We start from the raw sequence: 26,536 nt of genomic DNA, 5'->3' as shown, positions 1-26,536 counted from the left end.
TAGACCTGCTAGGTAAGAGTACATTTTCATTTGAAGCTAAAAGCATGTGCCTGACCCTACCGGTCTTTAAACTTAAACTACAAGAAAGATGATTCTGGTAAAAAAAAAAAGTCAAACCTGTCATACCAGTCTCAAATCTGGGGAATAGTAATGACTCTTATTTGGGGCCAGTCTTCCCAGCTTTTTCATTTCAGCTAACAGGATTTCCCTTTAACTCTATCCTGAGACCTGGTTTATGATTTTTCTCAAGTGTTTCATGACAGTTATACTTTGAATTTCCCATCGTCATTAAGTCCATCTCTGCCTTAGTATCAGTCACAATCTAGGGAACTCCTATAGGAAGTGTTAGGGGTCCTTCTCGTGAGACCCTGAAATCCAGTTCATCACTTGGAATGAGCAGACCTACTACTTGTATTATATTATGGTAAAGAAGTAAGCGGGGTTTCATCCAATATTGCATATATGGGAGTTCAACAAATTCATTCCACTTAATTTCAACATGCTGACAGACTTTTCGCAGAACAATAATGTGGATGGGTCTACCAGCCAATACAATTCATGTGTTGAGGTTTCCTACCAAAACAATAACAAGCAATTGTTCTAGTCTGCATTGGTTGGGCAGCGTTGCCAGTACAGAACAATGCTGTTTGGCCAGAATGCAACCACAACCATTGGGAACCACCAGACCTGTTGGTGGCTATTTGGCCCCTGTCCAGTGGAGCCTTTCTAATATCTGTTTTAAAGTGAACTTACTATATTCCTATCTGAAATGTCATCTTGTATCATCAAATAGGATTTGGTATGTGAAGACAATTGTGCACACAGGATTAGTGAGAACTCTGCACCACCTGGAGAGTTTCAGCAATGGATTCTGTGCTCTTTGATACAGGAAAAAACTGAATGAACTAACACCAATTTTGGCACTCGGTTAGAACTTTACTCAAAGACTGTGCTTTCGTTTGGTGTAAATCCATTCAATAGTTTTCAAGAAATTTGTGTTTAAAAAGTGTATCCATCTGGTCATGAAGATATTAAATTCTAAAGATATTTGCACCATTAATTTGCATATCATCTATTACTTCACAAATCCTTTGTGGATTCACGAATCCATAAAATAAAAAGGCACACTATTCAAGAAGGAAACTTTTTTCCTGTCATCCGAATCGGCAGTGTTCTGGTTGGCTGGGCATCATATAAGAATTCTGTTTCTGCCACTGTTAGCCAACATAGTTCACAAAACAGGGTATTGGGAAAATACATTTAAAAAAGGGAATAAAGGGGCACCAAAAGTTCCACCCTCAGAAGCAAAATTACAAATCAGAAAAGTTGTTTAGAGCATTGCCGCTGCACGTGGCCAGTGGCCACACTTGGGATTTTCCTGCACATGCTCAGTGCACAGTTTGTCAGAGAGGTAACCAATATCAAAACCCTTTTCTACTATGGTAAAAAATACTTTTTTAAAGGCTTTTAATAGAAAGTAATAATCTACTTGCTAATCCCTATTTACTTTGAAGTATGCTTAACACAACAAATGTCAGGCTTACAGCCTTTACTGTAACTTTTCTAAATAAACAGACCAAGACAGATCAGGACTATGGCCTTGATCATTTGCTTGCCACCATAAACTACTCATTCTGGCTGTACTGAGCAGAAGCCTTCCCCAAAGCCAAAAAGTGTGGCACAAGCATCCACTTTCAGTGGGAGCACCCAAATTCTGCCCTTTCAACAAGAGCGGATCCTAATCCCCTCTCTTTGTAGTACGTCTGAAAGACATTTTTGAGTATGGTACTCCAGCAAACACTAGTTGCACTCTCTTAATGGCAAGGGTGCGCTCTGATGAAGATATACAAATTCTTTCACTATTGTATTTTATATTCCCTTTACATACTGCCTGGATATTTATAGGGATGTGCATGTTACTGTACCCACTGCTAAAAAGTGTCTTTCCACAGCTGTGTCACCAGGCCAGGCCTAAGAAACTTTATTTCATAAGAAAATACACAGAAACAAACAGGTGGTCGTGCCCTTCTACGTGCAAACAGGCTAACTGGCTTGACTCATGGCAAGTACACACCTCAGCTGACAGACATTAACAATTGAGATTGGTTTCTTTGAAGTAATACTGTTTAGTAATTCAATAATTAATTTTCAAGTGTTAAAAATATACAGGATAGTTTGAAATTACTATTTTCTGAATTACAGGGCAAGGAAGTGCTTACATTTCAGGGTCTGAGGAACGAAGTGTTTGTGTTGCATTAGGGGACAAAGACCAGCATGAAACATGATGAACTTACTATACAGAGTTTCAATGGTATATTCATTTTTCCAAACTGAATAAGGTAGTGCAAAAAGGTAGATGCCGGTCTAGTTTTCACCTTGGCTTAATAAATGGCTGATATCTTTTTTTTGCATCTTATAGGACCCGAAACCATGACTGCCGTCACTGATAGAGCTGGAAATTCATTATCAAAAAAAGTTGCAGACACCAGCAAAGGAGAAAGAATAAGTCCATTTTTGACATCAATTCAGATGAATTTCATAAAAGATACAATTCAAGAAGCAGCAAAATATGCCAGGTACTTCTGAACATAATGCTCTATATTTACCAAAAACGAGTTGCCACAGATTGAAGAAATAAACAAAATTAAATGGATGTTTAGGGAGTACAAAATATCACTTCAATTATTGGGCCCCATCTTTAAGTTAAGAACAGCATCCCATTCAGGATTCAGGTCTGAAGTACACTAGAAACTAGAGCCAAATTGCAGAGTGCATTGGTGATGGCTTCTTTTTAGGATAGGACCGCTACCTATATCTCCGTGTTTGATGTGACTTTAATGCTTGAATGCTGAAGTGCAATCATAGTGATTGCTAAGTAATGTCATGGGGTCCTGACTCTTAAATGCTTGCCTTAAGCTACGTATAGAAAAGCACAAGGACGCCCAGGCCATCAGCCAACTGGCAGCAGTAGACAGACCCCTCAACACCAATATGCTGGAGTGAGAGAAAATTGGTCTGGAGACTCTAACTGTTCCAAGTATCTGCTACCACCACCAACACCATCTATTGGAACTCCCACGATCCACATGAAAGATTGTATGTCCAAGAGGCAGATCAAGCTTGCAACCACAACTTATAGGATTTATCCATTTAATGGTACCAGATAAAGCTAGGTAAGCAGATTCAGAGAAGGTCACACTGTGCCATAGGATAATAATATTGGGCCAATGCAATTATCAATTCAAGTTCAAAATGACTGCATGGGGTAAAAGTGGATTTATAGTCGCAGAAAAGAAGACACTTTTCAGCAAGTCTAGTGATGATGAAGCCGAATGTATGCCAAGAGCACCTTATGAGAGAACTCTTGGTAATTTGGCATCCAAATTAATCCTTAAATGTGGAATTTATGGGACAAAGATGCAGTCAATGGGTGATTGGAGGGGTATTTGGATTCTGATAGTGAAGGTGAACTTGTACTCCATCACAACCTAGGGTTCTTTAAAGAGATGTGGGCTGTAGTTGGGATCTGAAATTGAAAGAGGGCTGTTACTTTATCATGCTATTGTGTATTTTAAAGGGGGATGCCTTTGACTCTTTCCTAAATTGAAGCAGATTTGGAGCAGTGCTTTGCCACCATCCACATGTAAGAGTATGAGTGCTTTCACAGTGGTTCTAAAGTCGCTTTGTGGAAGGAATGGCTTTATTTTCATTAATAAGAAGAGCTGGTACCAGGCAATCTTGGTTTTCTTGACGACTTGGCCAGCTGTGGATGGAATCCATCCGTGGTCATTTAACAGAACTATATGTAGCTTCATGTAGAGATTGAGGATGGCTGGGGATAAGATAGAACACCAGGGAGCTACACAGTTGATAGGGTATCTCTCGTAGAAGGCGTTGCCAATATGGTGTTGGATGAATAATCACATTTTAGATTTCAGGGTGTGAATGAGGGTAGGGTGACTGATAGTTTCAGAGGTGATTGAGAAGTCCACCACTATCCAGAGGCAGAAGCCATGAGGAACTTATAATTTATAAGCTAGTTGTTTCTGTGCTGCAGTATGATCTGAAGCCAGATTAGTATTTATGTGGGAGGTGGTTGACTTTAATGTGATGTTGAAGTTGTACTTAAACTGGATTTTTAATTCACTTGCCGATGAAGGGTATGTGATCAATGGGGCAGTAGTTAGTATTCTTCAGGTGTGGAGAATCTGCTATTTCTGAAAAGCTTCTGTTAGGATGCCTTGAGTGAGAGAGGTGTTGATGATGGTGCGTAGGAGTGAGAGAGCTTTTCCGGAGATTGCTTTGGTCTGTGATGAGGGTAAGACACCATCTTGATAGGCATTTGCTTGTTAAGATTGGGGATAGGGCTCTGAAAGCTGTCCATTGATGGATGCAGTACAGAGTGGTGAGTATCAGAGATAAGAAAGGATTAGTGGTATCAATATTCTGGCAGTTCTTTTTTATTTTTATTACTGAAGAAAAGGTTGATAGAAATTCATTTGTCTGTGGAGGGTGGAATTGGAGGGCCAGGCAAGGGATTTATAGAGTGCTTAATTGCTGTGCCATCAATAAACACATGTCTAGCAGTCACATACAAACAATGCCAGTGAGAAAAAGGTAAAATAATGAATAGTACTGTCAAAAACAACTTAGTCAATATGTTACCAGTATTCAATTAATCAAAATATATTCAATAAGTGATACGCTATTAATGAACATATATTCATATTCTACACAGAATACATTCTGTATGTACAAATAACTGTAGGAAATATTTAGAAATATACTTTTACATTGTGTATCTACTAGGTCTTGGGTTTGTTGCACTTGAGCATGTGAACACACACGTGCACATGTGTCAGGGGTCCGCGTCTGAGACTGCTATCATGGACAGTCAGATATCTGTGTACAAGTAGCCTGTCACATAAGGGGACCTTCAGGGATTAGTGCTGACCCAGGGTAGGGCTTATAAAATAATGGGCATTCATAGTGTAGGTCTTTAATGCTGACTGAAAGTCTGTGGTCCTTAACTGAATTGCACATTAAAAGTAGGGGTCCAGTTGAATAATATTTGTTCTTTTTTAAAATTTCTGTCTGTATTTATCCATATTTATTTTTTCGCCATCTTTTTGGTATTTATCCATATTTACCTAGTGGTTTGAGAGTTAATGGTTTTGTAAAATGGTATAGTTCCATATTTATTTAACTTATAAACATGCACTCAAACTGTGATGCCTGTCACATTTTAGCAAGTTAAGCAGCCAAATATAATAAAACACTACACCCACAAATAAATATTAGCATTATATACAAATATATGTTTTAAAAAATGCCTGTATGTATGGAAATTGCATTCCATTACAGCAAGGAGAGTCTCTCACAAAAGGACAATATTCTGTATTTTGTCGCTTTTAAAAATAAATACAAACACTAAGCACATTGTTTTCTGTCTGTATTTATCTATAAGAAATCAGTAAAAATTTAAAACTGGGAGCCTTAATTATAAATTAAATATGCAACAAGGTACACTTGGACCCCACTTTGGCCTACAGACTCCAGTGAGGTATCAATTTTGCAGTAAGCATGCATCCCAAGCATAAACCCACAGTGTCTTTTATCATATCTAAACGCCCTAATGGCACTATAGGAATTTTCACATTTCCCTTGCTCAGCCATAATCTGAGTCCAGGCCTTTATCCTCCCTCCGGTAAAGGGCCAAGTTAATTAATCTGCTGGCCAGCAGGAAGATCAAAAGCAACTCCCAATGATAATACCATCAATCGTGTCTGACACAGTTCCTGGAAAAGGAAGGGTGGGAAGCAAATCTACATTTGTTAATCATAGAAACAAAGGAAACATTCCAGACCTAAGGAGATGAACATAGGAAGGGCTCCCCTTTGAAGTTTTGGTGGGAAGGGACCGAGCATCTGTGTCAGTTGAAGAGGAAGAAAAGGCTCCCAGAGAAGGTCTTTTCAGAGACCGCTTGAGGTCTGCAACTAAAATGTCCCAGTTGTGCAGGATGGTTGAAGAAGGGGTGCAGTGACAAAGTGGCATTCTAGGACTGGTCAAAGGAGACTGGCTTCTAGAACCTTCCTCCACGGCTTATAAACTCCTGTACAAGGGAAAGACTTTTCTGAAGATTGCCTCCTGGCTGGAAGGAGAAGCCACGTGACCCCAGTGAGATGATGGACTGAAGGGCTATGACTCCACACGTACACAGGACTAGGAAGGGTCTCTCCAGTGCCAGTGGTGCTGGTCCCCTTGTGCCTCCTGAGGAACAGTTGGAGGACTCTGGGTAGTTACCCTGAGACTTCTGTGGCATGGCACTTGACTATTCTGACACACCAGTGTCCTTCTAAAAGCCAGGAGGCCATGTGACCTGGGGAGTTGGACTGGGGGGTGTCCGGCTTCGTGGCTGAGGAGGGGTTGCAGAAGAAGTCTCCTCCAAGCAGGCGAGGGCACCAGGAGTCAATGCAGAGGTCCAGTCATGTAAGGGAGTCTTAAACACCATGCTTCCCAACAGAAGTACCCTTCAGAAGCCAGTAAGATCTTTATTGACAATTGCACCCCATCATATTGTGATCATGTATCTAGTATAGGTTCACTTATTGTGGTTTTAGGTTTAAGGACCTCAGTAGGAGTGTAAAATGTTTTGACACTGTCAACACATGTATTTCCATCTACTTGATGGAAAGGATGATGAAGTGCAGTTTTCTTTGGAGATCCACATTTCTGTTTTGAACAGAAAGTCGATGCTCCTGGGAAGAAGTTAGATAATCTCATGTCGATGTAACCTTGTATTGAAGACTCTAAACTTTGCTTTTTATTTGTGTGGAAGTTGTTTGGGGGCCTTTGGAGTGTGGTCTTGGTGAGAGACTTCAGTATGGGGTATGTGCCGGTAGGTTTGGCCTGAGGTATGCTGTGAGCATAGTTACTCCAAGAGATTCTGGCAATTTTATTTGCTGAATAAAATTATAATAATGCATTTTATTTGGTGAATAAAATTTGAATAATGCCAGAGTGAATGTATTTTGCTAATGACTAGTATGGAACTGTCACAGCATTCCACTTGTATTTGCATGCATAAGTATGTATACATATGTTAATGTAAATCGTGATATTGTAGCCAAGTGTAAGCATATGTGTACTTACATTTTATTCTCCAGATAGAAAGTATTTTTAACCATGGAGAAACCACTAGAACTATACCCCCATGTACCCCCATCATTTTAGTGGATGTTCCCAATTCAAACCCTCCTGCACAAAGATTTACTTCTGACTCCTGAGAGACATAACTTTCCTACCATATCCAAGGAGGAAAAGTGCCTGCCAGTGACTTGTATATATGTATGAATTTGCAGGTTTGTAGTTGTTCACTTACTGATTGTCCCTGCCCTGGAACACCCACAACCTGCCCTATTGAACAGATGTGCTCACACGTAATAGAACACTATTCTGGTGTAACTGTACATGTGAACAAATCATCATTAGTCTAAGTTCATATTTTATGACTGGCAAACATGAGATTACACTCATAAATCAAGATAGCTGTGCCCCCATTTTTAGTTCCCCCTTTTTAACATATGTATACTCAGATCACACACATTGTACCATAAGGGTAGGTTTTTTAATGGTATAAGTGCCAACATTCATGTTGATTTATTTAAAATGGAGATGTTGGTTGTGAGCAGCTCCATGCTTCCATCAAACATGGCACCCTTTTGCTCTTTTCTGTTGAGAATAGTAAGGAATGTTGTATATTCTTTGGTTCTTTATCACTTGCTTCTAAAGTGGCAGACTGTTAAAATCAGATTCTAGCATGTAAAAGCAGCACCAATTATTTTTATACTTACATCACAAGGTTTAAGCCCTTGATTTCCTTGCTGTTATTAAGGCTTACTGGGACACCAGCATGTACCTTTTTACTTCTTCAATGTATGTCATAAAATACTGCAGCACTTGTTAAACTTTTCCATGGATGCACATGTCCATGCATGTTTGTGGACAGGGCCCTTAATTCCTACATGAGAAACTTGGTCTTAAATCAAACAACACTCTATGAATGGCAAACTTTGTGGTAGTGCCATGCTTTTCTTGCACTACTATGAGTAACCGACCCTTCTCTTACACTAAACACAACCACTGTCTCTGTGGTCCTCCATTAACTATTACCCATTTCTAAAATGTCTTTAATCTTGCTGGTTAAACCTTTGATTGAATTTAAAAAATAAGCCCCTTCATGGGCAGCAAAACATTAGCACCAATAGGTATCACTATCCCTTTAGACATGACAAGACATATTGGAAGGGTTCCAGACATCATGTTTCCAAATTATATTTGTGCGCACAAGCTCAGAGTGGTAAGCTTGTCTAATCATCAACCTCTCTGAACCGATGTGCATCTTGATGATGATCTCCCAACCTTGGATAAGAAAAACACCTTTCTGGTAAGTAGATCAAAAAGCCATTACAAATTGCCATACTGGCTACAGCACATGAAGCTCTACCTAATTAGATGATGACATTTACAAACAAATGGGTCATTGAAATACAGCAAATGGCACAGACCCAAGGTGAGAAATTGGGTTGTTGGTTGAGTGGGATGAAACCCTAATCCAGTAACACCCAAAATCCCTGTTAGGTTGAACCACAAAAAGTTACTAAATCAACCTTTGCTTAGCCCTCTGGTAGCCTGGCACAAAAACAGTCATCCTTAACTTCAAGGCAATGTGTAAAGTATATACAGACAGACAGTAATAAAGTGATAACCCACCACCACAAGACAAATCCCACACCAAGTTAGAAAAAGACACTCTGGACGCTCTGGGTACAAACAGGCAGGGTGGTTTCATTAGGGCAGTCCACAGCAGCAGAAGAGTCCTTGTGAGGCAGAGCAGGCCTTGTGCAGCAGATCAGTCCTAGCTCAGCAGGGAAGACTTCACAGGGAGGGCAGTCCTTCTTGTGAAGGAAACACAGGTCCAGAAGTGATCTGAAGAGATGGGTCTGAGGCTCCACTACTTATACCTAGTGTCCAATTTGAGAAAGGAGAAGCTTCTAGAGCCCTCCCCCACCCCACAGAGGTGCCTGGAATTTCCTTACCACCTCTTGTGGCCCCAGATTGTCTGGGGTCACAATAGACTAGTGTAAAATCATTTCTGAGTGTGCTGGAGTAGTCCATTTGAGGTGCAAGTGTGGTAGGAGACATGTCTGCCCCCTCATCCTGCCAGAGATGGCCCATCCTGCCAACGCCCACACCTTCTATTGTGATGCTGTCTGGGACAAACAAAGTCCAACTGCAAACTACACCTATTCATGTGACCTAGGAAGCGGCCATCTGTGCCAAACAGTTAGGGCAAGAAAGTGACAACTTTCTAAAAGTGGCATTTTCATAACTATAACTTAGAATCTGACTTTACCATTAAAGAGGATTTAAAGTTACAATTCCTCAGACAGTAAGCATGGCCTTCCTATCTTCTCCCGGTCAAACGTTATTACTTATTAAATGTAATGAGGTAGCCCATTGTTATCCCTTTGGGGAGGTAGGCTTTGCAGTATTGAAAACAAATTTAAGAGGTTTTTTTCACTACCAGGACATGCAGAGCTTAAAAGTACATGTCCATCTTTTTTAAATACACCACACCCAACCTATGAGCTGTTTAGGTACTCCCCTAGTGGTGACTTGTATGCATTAAACAGAAAGGTTTAGGTCTGGCAAAAGGATTATTTTGCCAGGTCAAAATGGCAATTTAAAACTGCACACATAGGCCCTCATTACGAGCCTGGCGGTCTGTGACCGCCAGGCTCGCGGTTGGCGGGAGCACCGCCGACAGCCTGGCGGTGCCCCTTAGGGCATTCTGACCGCAGCGCTTTGGCCGCGGTCAGTGCAGGAAAACCGGCGGTCTCCTGCCGGTTTTCCGCTGCCCGTCAGAATCCTCCAAGGCGGCGCAGCATGCTGCGCCGCCTTGGGGATTCTGACACCCCCTACCGCCATCCTGTTCCTGGCGGTTCGCCCGCCAGGAACAGGATGGCGGTAGGGGGTGTCGCGGGGCCCCTGGGGGCCCCTGCAGTGCCCATGCCAATGGCATGGGCACTGCAGGGGCCCCCGTAAGAGGGCCCCGCTTGTATTTCACTGTCTGCATAGCAGACAGTGAAATACGCGACGGGTGCAGTAGCACCCGTCGCACCTTCCCACTCCGCCGGCTCGATTCCGAGCCGGCGTCCTCGTGGGAAGGTTGTTTCCCGCTGGGCTGGCGGGCGGCCTTAAGGCGGCCGCCCGCCTGCCCAGCGGGAAACTCAGAATGCCGGCCGCGGTCTTCAGACCGCGGTGCGGTATTCCTGCGGCGCAACTTTGGCGGGCGGCCTCCGCCGCCCGTCAAAGTTGTAATGAGGGCCATAGTCTGCAATGGCAGGCCTGAGACCTGTTTTAATGGCTACTTAAGTGGGTGGCACAATCAGTGCTGCAGGCCCCCTAATAGCACTTAATGTACCGGCCCTCAATACATGAAGTATGACTTTACTTGGCATTTACAGGTAAATTAAATGTGCCAAGCAGGGGTAAACCAATTTCACCATGTTTAGAGGCGAGAGCACAAGCACTTTAGCACTGGTAGCATAGGCAAAGTGTACAGAGTCCTAAGGCCATCAAAAACAGATTCAGCAAAAACAGGAGAAGTAAGGTAAAAGGTTTGGGGGAAGGCCACCTAAAGGCTGACAGATCGAACACAAGGGAATTGTAAAACCTGTTTGTCTAAGCCAGCTCTGTGCTAAGTACTTGCAAGATGAATTGAAGAGTCACTTAACCAGCCAATGACGGCTGGCCTACATGAGCATATCCCCAAGGCCATAAAAATGTATTTCAAGTATGTTTTCCTTTGTTTGGCCAATGCTGGGCATGCACAGAATACATGAAAGAGGGACTCTTGTCTTTACCCACAGAGGTCACAAGATTGCTGAACTGCTGCTTCCAGGAAGGGGCCATATCTTTAATTTCAATCGACCCAAAGCGCAGAAGCACGAATTGGTATTCCAACAAATGCATATAAAATGCAGATAAATATTCCTGTGCTTGGAGTTCTTTATATGATGATAGTACGGTCCAGGCATGTCTTCTTTTGGCAAGCACGTTCTTGTCTATAGTGAGCGACAGTAACCGAGTTGCAGCGTTTGCCATCCAGTAAAATTCCGCTTTACTCAGACTCATACCCCAGACATTATGCAAGCCCAGTTCCTTTATAGAGCTGTTTAGATGGTTTCCCCATGAGCCTTTTTTATTGCAGCGCTGTTGCTCCTCGATTTCACACCAACATAGATTGCTTATAGATCCTGTCTCTGCAGCTCACAGTCACCAGCAGAGTTTTATGTACGTGTTTTTGCTCTGAAATTTGTAGTTTTTTTATCCAAATTCTAGGCGTATGTCAGCTGGTGAAGCTGACTTTGGAATCTGGAACACTGATTTATAGGCCTTTGTTTGTATTTGGTTTAAAACTGCTGTTTCTTTGCCCAACATAGTTTCAGCCCCATATGTAACTGTTGGTATTAAACATGCTGACATTACAGAGAGCAGATGGTTGTATGATGGACAGCTAATTTTTTGTTTTAATATCTTGAACCTATAAGTCAAAGATTGTGCCTTTGCTTGAGCGGAGACAAGCTGAGGTTTAAAGGTCAAATTTTGGTCCACTATGAAACCCAAGTATTTGTAAGCGGGAGCGACCTCCTACTTGGTTCCATTAATGAACCATGAGAAAGAGTTACATTTTGAGTCCACCATTCTGACCACTTTGGTTTTATTCCGGTTCAGTTCCATACCTTGCTTGGCTATATATCCAGTGAATGCATCAGTGCTCTACTGCAGACCAATTGGAGTTTGACTAAGTTATACTATATCGTCTGCGTACTGTAACCATGAAATTGCTTCCTGGGCCAAAACGGGCAGGCGATTGTTTACCAAAGAAAGAGCATTGGCTAGGTCTGCTAAATATAAATTAAAAAGTATAGGGACTAGAACACATCCTTGCTTTATACCATTTAAAGTTTGGATTCTGTTGGTAACCTGACCACCTGCTCTAATTTTAACTTGGGCCCAGGTACCTGAGTATAGTTCCATCATTGCGTTCAGCAGGCTACTAGGAAGACCCCAGCTTTTCAATTTTTCCCATAGGCGAGCTCTTGGGACTCGATCAAACACCTACTTAAGATCAATAAAACAGGCAAATAGTCAGCTTTTCTTGTGCCTGGACTTTATGCCTAGCAAGGCCAAAGCTGTCAGGTTGGTTGAAGTCACCATGCCGACTTTGAAGCCAGTCTGACTTTGTGGTAGGAGTTGTCTCTCATGTACCCACACCGATAATTGTAACAGCAGACAGGATGCATAACGCTTTACTTCTACATCAATCAAGGCTATTAACCTGTAATTAATTGGAGATGCAGGGTTGCCGGTTGTATAAATTGGATGGAAGAGGTTATCTTTACAGGCATTTGGAAGCCGCTTGGTGCCGTGGAGATCGTTAAAGAGGAGCGCCAGGTAATAGGCCCAGTATGTTACGTCACCTTTAAATAGGGCATTAGGGATGCCACTCGGACTTGCGGCTCCTTCCGTTTTTAGCTCCATTGTAATGCCTGTTAGCTGCTCAATGTCTATTTCCATGATAGCCTTGTCTTGATCAGAGTCGGGAAGGGAGGCGTCTATTGTCAATTTTACTCTAAAACCAAAGCCAGTCAAACTTGAGGTGCTACAAATTGAGGGCAGAGGGACCCCTCCCATCCCATTTTGGTCTGAGGATGAATACAACACTGAGACATGGGCTTCCCAGTAGGCTGCATCAATGCCTGCATTGGAATGACGTTTTTGCCCATGTACCAGCCCATTCACCAGTTGCCAGAATTTTTTGTTGTTCTTCAGTTTATTACACGTCAGCAGCTTTGACCACAAATCTTCATAGAACTTCCTTTTTTTTCATCTAGCAGTCTTTCTTATATTGTGATCTCAATTTAAGGAGCTTTGTTTTGTCAGGGTTCTTATTCATTCGTGCCTCCTTTGCCACTTTTCTGGCCTTACGTGTAACTTGATTTTTTAATTTACACAGAAATCTATTAAACGTTGATGCTCTTCGGCAACACCTTTCAGATTTTAGTTTGCAGCAATTACTGAGCTTGAGATAGGGATTTTATTAGGAAATATGTTCAATAATGAATCACATAGGTGCTTCCATGCCTTCACCCGTGCTCCTGAACACAATGTAGGTTGTTCCTGATACTCAAATTCTTTCCTAAGCTCTTCAAGTGACCCTGCACAGCAATACACTTCTTCCATAACTTTCTCAATGCCATGCCCCTGCAATTTTAACTTCTTTGTATTCTAGGTCATAGGAGCGGTGATGATGATGTTTCCAGTTGGAAGTCGCTTCCATACCTGTTCTGACTGTATGGCTTGGGGAAACTGATTGCTCTCTAGACATGCATGAATATTATAGGTTGGGACGAGTGGCAGTGCTGCTTCATTTATTAACGTGAAGCCATTAAATCACTTGAAAATGTTACTAGTGAAGGAGAGTCTCCCCCTTGGTGGGTCATCAAGTGACAGAGCCACAATTTTCAAACCTGTTGTTCAGGTGCAAGCCGTGGCGTTTTTCCCTTTTTGTATAGCCCTTTGCTCAAATTAACATTAAAGTCACCAGACACAAAATGAATAGCCTCCTTGTGCTGCCTCATCAACAATTTGAGGATGTTTAACAATGTTTCCATGTTTTCTCTATTTTGCTCCTTGTTCGGGTGAATGTCCACATTGGTTAACAGAAGTGGGGTATTAACGCCGTTTAACTCCTGAGGTTCCAACTTAATTGGCAGCAGCCAGGCTATACCGAAATCGATTTGTTTGATAGCCCAATTGGTTTTGGTTGAACATAATGTTGTGAGGGCACCTTTGGGATGCCCAAATTTGTGGCTCTTGACTGCAGGAACATGCCAGCCGACATAGCCTGAGATTTGCATAGACTCCGTACACCAGGTTTCCTCGAAGCATCATGATATCGAATTTCTGTAGGAACGTCAACGTCTCTGCATCTGTGACCATTTACTTCAAACCATGGCAATTCGAGGAGCATATGTAGAGGCTATCCTCTATGGCAGTTTCCCATCTAGGTCTTTGGTCAGGACCAATTGCTGCTGTGGACCATAATGGAATGCCGCTCTGCTGGAGTCCAAGTTGGATGCCTGCCAATAAATACTTGATAGCTACTCCCCTGAGGAAGTGAACTTTGATTCCTTACTATAGTTAGATTTTCTCGGCTGCTTTGAATCACCTTCGCACCAACTGCTCCTTTCAGCACTGAAGCCCCCTCACAGTATCCGGTAGCAGGGGGCTGGGATATCGACATAGTTCTTGTCTTTGCAACATGATGCCCCATGACCTAAAGGTGTCCTGGTATGCCAGGATTTGGGGCGGCAGTGCCTGGAGAGGCCCAATATGTGCATGTTGCCTCTTTGTCCCTGTGATTCGGGTGCGGAACAAACTCCACTGTCTGCAGACAGGGGCTGAATTTCATTTATGAGCTTGATGATTGTTCCTCTATCCAAGATATCAAAGGCCCCTTTTGAATTGTACTGGGGGTTAAATAGGAGTTTGTGATCACTCAGAGGCTCGGTTTGTTGTAAGGTCTGACCTCCTGGCGGGCATATTGGTGTCAGAAATTTAAGGTTGGTGTTGTTACTTGTGTATTGTTTCCTGCCAGTGTTCGGCATGGTGTTTGCCTGTAGAAGCTTTTGTGAGGCCTGACAATGCTCGATTACTGTAGGAGATTGGATGTTTTCCCTGTAATCAGAGGCTTCCCACCCAGCGCTGCCCCATCGGCTCCCTTGAGCAGTGATCTGACCGATGTGAAGATCCACTTCCTGGGGGTTGTTAGTTGTGATCTCCCACTGACCTTGGTTACCACCCTGGCAGCTGTGCAATGATCTGATATCCTAAGTGACTGGTTTCGGTGAGATGGGTAACTTCTTAATATAGGCACACCTTGTTTTAGATTAGCCTGGTTAACCTTTTGCATGGTAGGCTGCTGCGTGGGGTGTGTGCTGCTACCCTCCAAGTCTCCCTTGTCTCTCCCCTCAGGGTCTTTGCCCTGCGTTCTATTGGACTTTGTGAATGACTTCCAGATGCTGTTTTGCTGAGCCACCTTGGCCTTCTTTCGAGCTTTCCTTTGTTGTTCTTCTCCCTTTTAGTAAGAGAGGCCTGATTTGCTGCTGAGGTGTTTGAAGCTTCTCCAACAGCCTCTTCTTTGACGGGATTTGTTGGTTGAGTACTGGAGGTTTTGCAGCACGCAGATAAACTGTGGTTATGTTCCTGCTGGGAAGAGCAAATAGCCTGTGGGTTTCTATTTTCACTGTCTGTGCCATTCTTTTCAAGGTGATTATCGAATACCGATCCTTCCCCCCCTATAAAGCCCATCCTGAGATCTGGGGGCCTGGGCCCTGACTTTAGTCAAGATGTTGTTTAAGATTTTGATGATCTTAGGTGAGTTGTCTCGTGTAGAAGCACATTGACATAACACTTGCTGGGTGTAAGAATCAAGACATTGAGTAGGTCCACCTGAGTTTCCTGCTTGATAGTAAATCACTGCTTACATTGCAGAGATTGTCTACAGGAGGGCCTGCCAAGAGGCCCCAGCCTTCCCGGGAACTGACCGGTCCTCCTTGAGTTTAGCTTCCAAAGAAGGATTCACTCGGACTCTTACCTCCTCTAGACAGCCCAACACAGTGCCCGTTGCCTTCTTGCCTGGCTAGGGCATAAAGGCACCATGGGTTGGAGGAGGGGTGTGCCTCCAACTCCGCTGATGAGCTGTGCTACTGGTAATACGCTATTTCAGAGTAGCTGTTCGATTTTACGAATGCTCCTCCCCTCCTCGCATAGTGTACGTGTTAGACGATTGGGCCGCATTGGTGGGACCCTCACAAGCCACCAGCTCAATTTAAGAAACAGTAGCACAAGTGTCAGAGAGATCAATTAAAGGTGTGTTGCGCGTCATTATTACTAATACTCTCCCCCCCCCCACCGTGATTGCTGTAATAGCTGTACTTTGGGTACTTGTGGAGACTGTGGAAGGGAGGTCTGGCTCCAGTTATTCCAATTGCTAAGATATAGGGAGGAGAAGGAGTTGGTTACCAATGTGTACTCCCACCGTAGTTATTACTTTCAGGGTGCTTGGGGTGCTGCTGTGGGAGCTTTTCCGAACAAGAGGGGGCCTCTCTATTGCAGCAAAAGTTGCCTCAGTAACAACGTGCATGTGCAGTGCGACCAACTGTGTGCCATTGAGACCTGGGATGGACTTGTCTGATGGCTTAGTTGGCAGGAAGTCAGTGATTTTTGTATCCCTCTTTCTTAAGGTGTCCAGCTAATTTACTTGTAGTGTTAACAGGTTTCTTGGCTGCTGTTGGATTGGTGGCAGAGTTCCACTCAGAGGAGTCATTCGGTTGGACCATTAAGTATGTTGGTCCAGGGGAGCTATGCCTTAACTTCTTTGTCGCCTTTCTCCTCCCCCGAGTTAGTGCCATCCTTGCTCCTCTGCTCCTTTTACTAGAAGTAGGTGTTTAGGTAACCAGGCTAGGGTTGAGTGCTTGTGCCAGTGCTGGCGATGTGGTGATCAGGTGTTTAGCAGCTTCCCTTTAGGCACAAGCCGCACCGGTCCTACACCGACCACTTCTGTGCAAAAAGGTGACTGCGGCCTACAGCCCCTAGGTAGCTTGTTCCCTCAATTGGTGTCCTTGACTGCAGGGTTTGGTACTCTGCAGTTGCACACTGGTGCTTACACCACCTCCTTAATCTGTGTTAGGCCTAGGCTGTGCTGTGACGTGCTGGTGCAAATTGATGCTTGGCGCTTGATTCACTCACTTCTAGTTGGGAGGTCTGGTGAAGTTCCTGTACACCTGCCACTCTGGCCTCTGAGCCTCTGTGTAGTGGAAGGAGTAGGGCACCTTTGGCTCCTAGCCACGTCCGAGCAACTGGGATGTCAGTGTTGGCTCCACCCACCCTCCTGTTTCCCTGCTGGCACCACCACGTGATGCCCGGATCCAAACACCATGCTGCTGTCCCACTGTCCGACACGTAGGCATGACCAGCGACTGACTGGGGGTGAGAGGGCGCTTGGGCACCTGCTCACCACGCTTCTTGAGCCCCTGACCCCAGCTGCCTCACGTTTAACTCTCCTTGATGGGCTAGGTGCTAGCCGGGTGTTGACTAGGTGCTGGGTAAGTGCCTCAGGCAAGCACCTACCATTGCCTGCAGCACCAGACCAAGTCAAGTCGAAGTGGATGCCTGCACGCAGCATGCAGCTCTGGCCGGGCAAACTGAGTACATTAGGCTGGGGGCCAAATAGGGCTTGTGGCTCCGGCTCGTGCCCTACAGCTCCAGGTTGGCAGAGAAATAAGGCATCGGGAATGGGTGGGCAGCACTGTGCGTTCGGCTCCGCTCCCCGCACCTCCCCTCGTCTGGCGTGTCCCGGCATGCACCTCCTCCCCAGCCGCTCCTCTGATGTGAGCCACCCTCCACTGACTGCAATGTCGTCCAGACGCTCCACCCGACTCCGCTCAGCGTCCATCCCCGGTGAAATCCAATCAGTAGAACCGGAGTTCTTTTTAAAAAAAAAAATCTTAAGGTTCAAAATAGCGCTTACAAGCAGAAAGCGCTAACCACAGACATCTGGTCTCACTAGACCATGGCAAAATCAAAAGTCTGACAAAGATGGAGCGCAATTCGGATATACGAAGTGGATTGGGCCCGGTCAGCACTTATCGATCGTTTTAGAAACTTTTTGAAGAGAACGTCTTTGAGAATGTACAATTTCAGCAGGACAAGGCTGCAGGATTATCTGAGCAGGGTTCATCACTGTCGAATATTTGTGATGTGAAGCCATGGTGAAGACTTTTACCATCTGACTTAGTCATTGAGATGGAAATCGAAAATCTCCAGCGGGACAGGCTGTAGCCAGGTCGGACACCCCTTTGGTGAAGGACCAGTAAAACAGATTTGCTTCCGTGAAGAACATAGAGGGAGAAGCTGCAAGGTTAATTGGACCAGCAATGAACGTGGGGTGGCTAGGCGATCAGGTTGGTCCCGATCTCCTGCTGGTTCTCAGAGCACTTTTTGGCCACATATTGTGTAAGTCCTCAGTTTTGGAAATTTGCCATCTGGGCACATTTTGTACCATAACCAAGGGTCCAGGGTTATTTGGAGCCCTCTTGGGAGTTCAGGACTCTCTCAGGCTGGGTCCAGGTGCAGGTTTAAGATAGTGGAAGCCTTTTATATCCCTTATGAATCCAGACAGGAGGCCAGTACACTACTCATTGGAGTCAATTCCAGAAGTCCTGGGTGCAGGTGTAGATGCAGAGCTGTACTCTGTGGGGTTAAGGCAGGCTCCAGGCAACAAAACAGTCCTTCCAGGTACAACAGCAGACTGGCAGAGTGCACAGCAGTTCACAGCAGCAGGCAATCCTCTGAGAGTCCTTCTGCATGTCCTGTTTGAACTGAAGAGTGGTTCTGGGAGCCCTATTTTTATACGCTGTTGCCCTGTTCCTAGAAGGTGGGAAGAGTATCCAGAAAGGTTCTTTGAAGTTCCAGGAGTTTTCTGCCTCTCCTGCCCTGGCTCCTAGTTGGTTGCACTGACAATACAGGGCTTTTAAGCCTATTGTGTGGTGGCAGGACACAACCTACTCAGGTGCAAGTGTGGCTGCGCTCAACTCCGCCCCCATCCTGCCAGTGGAAAGGCTATTCAGGCTATGCTAATCCTATTACTGGCTGACCGTCTGAGGGGAATTCATAAAGTCTAAACTGTAAGTTCTTCCCAGTTATGTGCCTTAAGGCAGGTTGCAGGCACAGAGGGCCTGAGGACAGGAAAATGCCAACTTTCTAAAAGTGGAATTTTCAAACTTGTAATGATAAATTCAACTTTACCATTAAAAAGGGTGTATTCACTACAAGTTAATAGGTACCAAACATGCCATATCTGTCTCCTCTCATTTAAGAATTACAGCTTGTTAAATGTAATATGGAATCCCCAATGTTATCCTGTGTGGGTGGTAGGTCTCATAGTAGTGAAAAACAAATCTGCAAGTTTTTCCCTACTGGGACATGCAAAACTACCTTTTAATTTCACAGCCTGCTGCTCTACAGGACACCTAGGGCCTACCTTTGGGGTGACATGTAAAAAAGTGAGGTTTAATGCTTTGCAAGGGGTTTTAAATGCCAAGTCGGTATGGCAATGGGACACTGCATTCAGGCTGCAATGGAAGGCCTGGGACATGTCTTGAAGTGGGTGGCCCAAAAAGTGCTGCAGGCTCACTGGTAGCATTTAATTTACAGTCCTTGAGTATATGGTCTGCCTCTATGCAAGGGCCTCGCAAATAAATTAATATGCCAATCACGTATATGCCAATCGAACAATGTTTAGGAGAATGAGTACAAGCATTTTAGCACTGGTCAGCAGTGGTAAAGTGCACAGAGTCCTAAGGCCAACAGAAGCAAGACATCCAGGATAATGGAGGCAAGCAGGCAAAAAGTTTTGGGGAAGACCATCTTAAGGCGGCAGGTCTAACAGTAGCTGATATGGGATTCCAGAGATTCTTTTTTTTTTTTTTAAAGTAATTCAATTACTGTAACTGGGCAAAGTCTCAGGTTTTGCAATGATGACATTTAAGGATAAGTATGGGATTTCAAACACCAAACCCCGTTAAATATGTTTGATTAATACATTTATAAGTTTCCATATTTAACTGGTATAGAGTGATTGATACCATTTTGGAATGTTAAGGAAAATCTGTTTCTTAGTTATTATATAGGGTTCCAGTGGTGATCATGTGATGAGACCGAAAGAAAGGTGTTACACAGGTCAGGACTCAAAATTGTGTGAGAGTATAGGGTTAACATTCCATTTACTCAGTTAAGAATTTAGCTAATAGGTGCATTGATGTCTTTGTATGCTTAAAGGATATGTAGTGTAAAGTATAGAGATTGCATGCGACATAAAACAGCTGTATAGAAGCTTTAGTGGGGAATAAGATGTGGACCACAATTGAAGAAGCCAAATTACATTTTTAAATGGCTTTTGATCTTGCTAGGTGTGCTACCATTCTGTCCATCCCATTAAGCATGAAGCAGAACATTGAGGGCATAGTAGTGCAGATCTAAAGTTAGTTGTTTGATTAAAATAAAATAAAACTTTAAAATAGCCCATTCTTTATTATGAAAACAACACAGCCAAATTCGAAAGCTGAGGATCCGTAATGGATAAAGGTTGAGCAGTACTATTAACAGAGCAGTCGGCGAGAAAGGCTTGAGAAGATTCTCTCTAAGAATTTCTCTGTAGCATTGCTGTATTTAAAAAGGTCAATTGAATCAAAACGTGGTAAAAAAAAAAAAAATGAATACTAGAATTTTTTTTTGTTGTTTTTTTTTTGTTTAGAACATTGTTAACCATCCCTAGAGTTAACATTTTACTTAATAGTCAAAGATGCTCTACATGGATGGACAACACTAGTTTTTCCTTGTAAATATTTACAATCTTGTTTTTTCTAATTTTTCTCAGGGAAGCATGCCATCAAGACATTTTTTATCTTCAAGTAGAGATGCTGAAGCAATTCCACATGCAACTGGTATGTATCAGATAGGAAAACAGAGGATAGCAACTAGAAAATACAGTAGTCGCACAAGAAAGAAAGAACATTGTTTCATTTGTAATTACCTTTAAAACTGCGAATTGATTGACTGCTCCCTGTTGCATATGTTCAACCTTGGGAAAGGTGACCGGAGTTTTCACCCCCACTGCTTTACTAGATCAAACCTGTGTGGTCCTGGGCCAATTGCCCTATCTTTCTATCTTGTTGTAGTATTTTTGTATCTGACAATACTTGAAGTTCCTAGCTATGCGATAGATAATAATATGAAGCATGAACAGTAGAGGTGAAATCATCTTACCCATCAAACTCGAAGAAACACGTGACTATTTGTGGTTCTAATCTAGAGCCATCCAGTTTGCGGATGATTCATCTCAATTGCCCCCAGCCCTTCCAGCTTTACCTCTGACTTCTGATCAGCCCAAAATACTGTTCACAATCCTTTCAGCCCATCCCCTCACCTCCAGTCATCACTAATGTTAGGGGAGGGGAACTCTTTGCTACCCATTTAACCGTAAGTCATCTATTCTGCCATTTTCTATTTCTTTCCATTCTTGGACTTCTAAAACAGAGAGGATTTTTGCTGTTGCACTGCACACAAGAAGAATTTATGTGAGTAATTTCTCAACCTCTGTTGAACAGCATAGTCATAATTTATTATGTTCAAGTTGTCATCTATCATGCAGTATGGAAGTGTGGTGAGTGAGCATTTGGAGCTCTTGGTGACTACGGATATATTTATTTATTTAAAGCCTTCATAAAGCATGACTGTCACCAGTGTATACATATATGTACCATACTGCTGAAAAAAAACAAATATGCACAGGGGCCAGAATGAGAGCTTTGGAAAAAGCCAGGTCTTCAAAGCTCTCCTGAATTGCAGCATACTCGCGAAAAGTCCGTAGCAAAGGAGGAAGCTTATTCCACAGCTGAGACACTTAAACTGTGAAGGCCCTGCCTCCTTGTCCTGACCACCTGAATTTATTAATACAGACTAAATTTGCAGACCTTGAACGGAGAGGTCTTCCGGGCATATATCCCTTCAGTGTGTGCTGCAACGGCACAGGGCCTCTTCCATGTAGTGCTTCGAACACAATGGACATGGATTTGAAAACGATCCTCTGCTTCAGAAGAAGCCAGTGCAATTCCTTTAGGGCATTAGATGCTGAAGACCTACAGGGTCTATTGAGCACCAATTTTGCCACTGCTCCTTGCACTCTATACAGTCTCTTCACCAAGAATTCAGGATCTCCAAGTCGCAGGGCATTGAAATAATCTAGTCTGCTGAGTATGACACTCCGCATAACCAAAACTCCGCTTTGACAGGCAGCAATGGTAAGACATTCCTTAGACTGTGAAGGAGTGCAAAGCAAATGCCTGCAACTTTTGTGACAGGGCTTTCCAGAGACAGCTTGTTATCAAATACGAACTCAAAGCTGCAGACTGTGGCCGACGACTGTGTTTCCTCTCCTGGCGACGGAGGCCAAATGTTATGGGGAAGTATTAAGGGGATTCTGCTAGCTGAGTGAGCAGCATAAGAATTCAGTTTTATCCCTGTTTAACTTTTGTGAATTTACCTTCATATTATTAACAATATGTGACATGCCTTTCTGAAAATCTGACATTGTTTCCTCCAGGTTCATGGTTGTTGAGTAGCCTGATGTCATGCTCCTTTATGAGGGTAATAAGTGGTCTCATATAGAAATTAAACAAGATGGGGCTACTTTCTGAGCCCTGCAGAACTCCCTTCACAGGTTTTTATGGGGGACAGGGCAACAGCCTGAAACTGATCCAACAGTTAAGATTCCATCCACTTCAGCACTCAACCCAGCACTCCAACTGAGGCTAGTTTATCCAAGAGGATTGCGTGGCTAACCATATCAAAGGCAGCCGACAAGTCCAACATAATCAAGACTGTCAACTGTCTACTGTCTGTCCTCATCCGCAACTCGTTCATAGCAACTCATAGGGCTGATTCAGTACCATGCCCAGGTCGAAACACAAATTGTTCATCCTCAAGGAGGGAGTGGGATTCCAAATAATGGGACAGCCTCAGACTTACATATTGCTCTACTATTTTCACAGGGCAAAGGAGGAGTGATGTGGGTTTACAGTTGCTCCAGGCCAACAGGTCTGATGTGGGTTTCTTTAGAAGGGGGGTGACTTCTGCCTTCTTCCCCAAATGTGGCACAATCCCTGACTTTAAAGGTTGGTTACCTAGCTGCAGTGTTGGGAGGGTAAGTTAATCTCCTTGCGCTTTTCACACTCTAGGAGGTAGGGGATCGAGTGGAAATCCTGACATGGTGGCCCTTGTAATAAGTTAGGAGCATTCCATCGAAATGGGTTTGAAAAAGTCAGATTTACTGCCCTGACTCTCCAGTAGGTTCATTCTGTTTTAGAGCATACTGAGACCTAGCACTGTTACTTTGGTACCACTGTGGATAGTGCACACTGTAGATCCCCTTTCCAAGTTCCCTGGTATATCACTTTCAGCAGATGTTGTCTGTATAGGGGCACTGATGTCCTTTAAAATTGATGGGACATTTAAGTAGCTTGGAATTGTAATTTATTCAGCCCTGAAGAAGTTGAGGCATATTGGCCATTTGAAACATGTGTTGGCTAGAAGCAAGATTGTTAATTTTGGAAAAAGAAATAAAGAACATCCTATGTACAACTCAACAAAGATACTCTACAAATGTTCTTCATAGTGCTCACATTAAAAGTAATCAGTTTGGACTGGGTCCGGACATTTAAAGATGCTTAAGGTGGTGACTCCTTTCACCAGTTGAAACACATTGAACACTTCTGTTTGGAACAACTTAAACTCGGGGCGGTGGGTGTTCTGTGATGACAAATCTGCTCTGGCTGCCTTTTGCCTTATGCATCAAATTGTATACAGCCTTCTCAGCTCAATGTACATTAACATATTTATAAAACCACAGAGGTCTTGAACTCTTCTGAGAGATTCCTTTAACTAAATTGTCCTGTATGGCGTGTTTACATTCCTCAGACTTGACATCCCATCATGGAAATTGTAAAATGATTGTTAGGAGGGCTTAAATAAAGGTATGTAAGGACATTGTTGCTAGGTTGATCAAATAGCTGCTGCATGATAGAAAAGTCACCATCTGTCTGCTCAGGAACAATTCTAAAATAATCTATAGCAGTCACTGGCTGTTGCAAAGACACAGGCATGTGATCTCTGGATAGTCTGAAATGTTCTTCCAGTTACCCGTATCGATAGAGATACAGTTCAGTGGTGAAAGGGTCCCTAAATTGCATGTAAGTGTTTCTCTTTCTCATTGCACAATAAATGAAATTAAAAGAAACTTGTATAGTGCATTGTTCACCCATAGAGCACCTTGGTGTTGCAAAATCAACAGCTGATACTGGAGAGTCGACTGGAGACAAATTTAAAAGAAAAGGTGCCCAGAGTATGATGAAACTGATTTTAAACCCAAGAGGCAATGCTTTCCAAAATTGGGGATTAAGGACTTGAAAGGGGCATACTTTCCACCTTATATCATTTAAATGCTGAGTAGCATTATCCCATCTATCTGGATGTCTGCCTGCCACTAACAATTCTGTCTTATTGGTTTGTTTTTAAGTTGCTGAATGTTTAGCAACATCCAGTGTTGAACAGCTAGGGGGCATTAAGCCAACTGCATGGCCAAAGCAAGAGATTGCCGATCCATTCTAAAAATGATCTGAGTGTCATCTGCGGGTGAAAGAATGGAGTTGTCATACAATTTAATAACCACAATCTGAAGTGAATACAGTTATTAAAAAGAATGAGCAAAAGGGGAGTCCTGAGGCATACCGCAAGAGATCCCTTGAGCTTTAGAGATATACCAAGTCATTTTAACTCTGTTAAAACAATGGCATGGTCAATTGCATTAAATGCCATCAATATATTGAGTAACAGAAGAGTAGCAGAATCACCTCGATCAACAACATATCACTCCTCTGAGGCAAGTGACAGGGCTGTTTCTGTGACTATGGATGATCAAAAGTCTAATTGCCATGGATTCGGCAAATCAATATTTTCTAGTAAAATTGTTAATTGATTGGAAACATCAGTTTCACTAGGGTTTTAGTAACAAATTGACCATGTCTCTTTTCCATTCCTCCAAAATGAAGCCAGCAGTAAGAGATAAGGTGATTATTTCCATGACGGTCAAGCGAATAGCAGAAGAGTAAGATTGTAAATAACTTTGGCTCATGTATTGCCTGGGGGTGTCCATTTAGCCCCTTTAGTGATTCACCATTCTCATATTCAGGTAGATAAAAAAGTAAAATGCAAGACAGATAGTAAGTTGTCCTATGAGATAACATGTTTAAAACTGAAGGGTCATGAAGGTCTTAATACCCTCCTGTATATTTTGAATCTTGGCCATAGTGTGATTAGCCAAGTCATCATAAGAATCTGTGAGCTGGACATATTGATGATATAGAAAACTATGGAGATTGTGAGAAAGTAGCCTCTTTCTAGCATGGTTACCCCCACTTTTGGCCTGTTTGTGAGTGTGTTTCAGTGTGTTTTTACTGTGTTACTGGGGATCCTGCTAGCCAGGACCCCAGTGCTCATAGATAAAAACCTATATGTCAGTGTGTTTTGCCTGTCTCACTGAGATCCTGCTAGCCAGGACCCCAGTGCTCATAGTTTGTAGCCTAATGTGTGTGTTGTCAGTAGTGCTGGATTGTGTCACTGAGGCTCTGCTAACCAGAACCTCAGTGCTTATGCTCTCTCTGCTTTTAAATTTGTCACTCTAGGCTAGTGACTTCATTTACCAATTTCAATTGGCACACTGGACCCCCCTTATAAGTCCCTACTATATGGTACCTAGATACCCAGGAATTGGGGTTCCAGGAGATCCTTATGGGCTGCAGCATTTCTTTTGCCACCCATAAGGAGCTTAGACAAAACCCTTTCACAGGACTGCCACTACAGCCTGCGTGAAATAGTGCACACATTATTTCACAGCCATTTTCACTGCACATAAGTAACTTATAAGTTACCTATATGTCTAACCTTCATTTAAGAGTGAGGGCACCTTTGCATTAGCAAAGGTGCCCCCACATAGTTCAGGGCCAATTCCCAGGACTTTGTGAGTGCGGGGACGCCATTACACACGTGCACTACATATAGGTTAATACCTATATGTAGCTTCACAATGGTAACTCCGAATATGGCCATGTAAGGTGTTTAAGATCATGGCATTGTCCCCCCATTCCAAATCTGGTATTGGGGAGCCAATTCCATGCATTCTGGGGGCTCCATTATGGACCCACAGTACTGCCAAACCAGCTCCCTGAGACTTGCACTACAGCTACAGCTGCTGACACCTCACAGACAGGGTTCTGCCCTCCTGGGGTCTGAGCAGCTCAGCCCCAGGAAGGCAGAACAAAGCATTTCCTTTGGGAGGAGGGTGTTACACCCTCTCCCTTTGGAAATCGGTGTAACAGGCTGTGGAAGGGTAGCCTCCCCCAGCCTCTGAAAATGCTTTGAAGGGCACAGATGGTGCCCTCCTTGCATAAGCCAGTCTACACCAGTTCAGGGATGCCATGTCCCTGCTCTGGCGCAAAACTGAACAAAGGAAAGGGGAGTGACCACTCCCCTGTCCATCACCACCCCAGGGGTGGTGCCCAGAGCTCCTCTAGTGTGTCCCAGACTTCAGCCATCTTGTTTTGTAAGGTGTGGGGGCACTCTGGAGGCCTCTGGGTGGCCATTGCCAGAAGGTGATGTCAGAGACCCCTCCTGATAGGTCCATACCTGATACGTTAGCCAATCCAACTCTCAGGGCTATTTAGGGTCTCTCCTGTGGGTTCTCTTGAGATTCTACTTGCAAGTTTCCAGCAGGAATCCTCTGCAACTACTA

The 26,536-nt window shown here is 43.5% G+C and overlaps 1 protein-coding gene across 1 annotated transcript in view; it reads left to right on the top strand.

The window, feature by feature from the left end:
• Positions 1 to 26,536, top strand: part of LOC138287199 (protein NEDD1-like) — a 224,377-nt gene that overhangs the window by 180,712 nt on the left and 17,129 nt on the right. Inside the window, exons 9-10 of the mRNA XM_069227559.1 lie at positions 2,420 to 2,576; positions 20,570 to 20,636. Of these exons, the coding sequence (XP_069083660.1) occupies positions 2,420 to 2,576; positions 20,570 to 20,636 (224 nt within the window). The remainder of the gene's footprint in view (positions 1 to 2,419; positions 2,577 to 20,569; positions 20,637 to 26,536) is intronic.

Source organism: Pleurodeles waltl, chromosome 4_1 (genome assembly GCF_031143425.1).
Source record: "Pleurodeles waltl isolate 20211129_DDA chromosome 4_1, aPleWal1.hap1.20221129, whole genome shotgun sequence".
In the NCBI taxonomy this organism is placed as follows: domain Eukaryota; kingdom Metazoa; phylum Chordata; class Amphibia; order Caudata; family Salamandridae; genus Pleurodeles; species Pleurodeles waltl.
The sequence above is the reverse complement of the archived record's forward strand: the minus strand, read 5'-3'. Positions and strand labels throughout refer to the sequence as shown.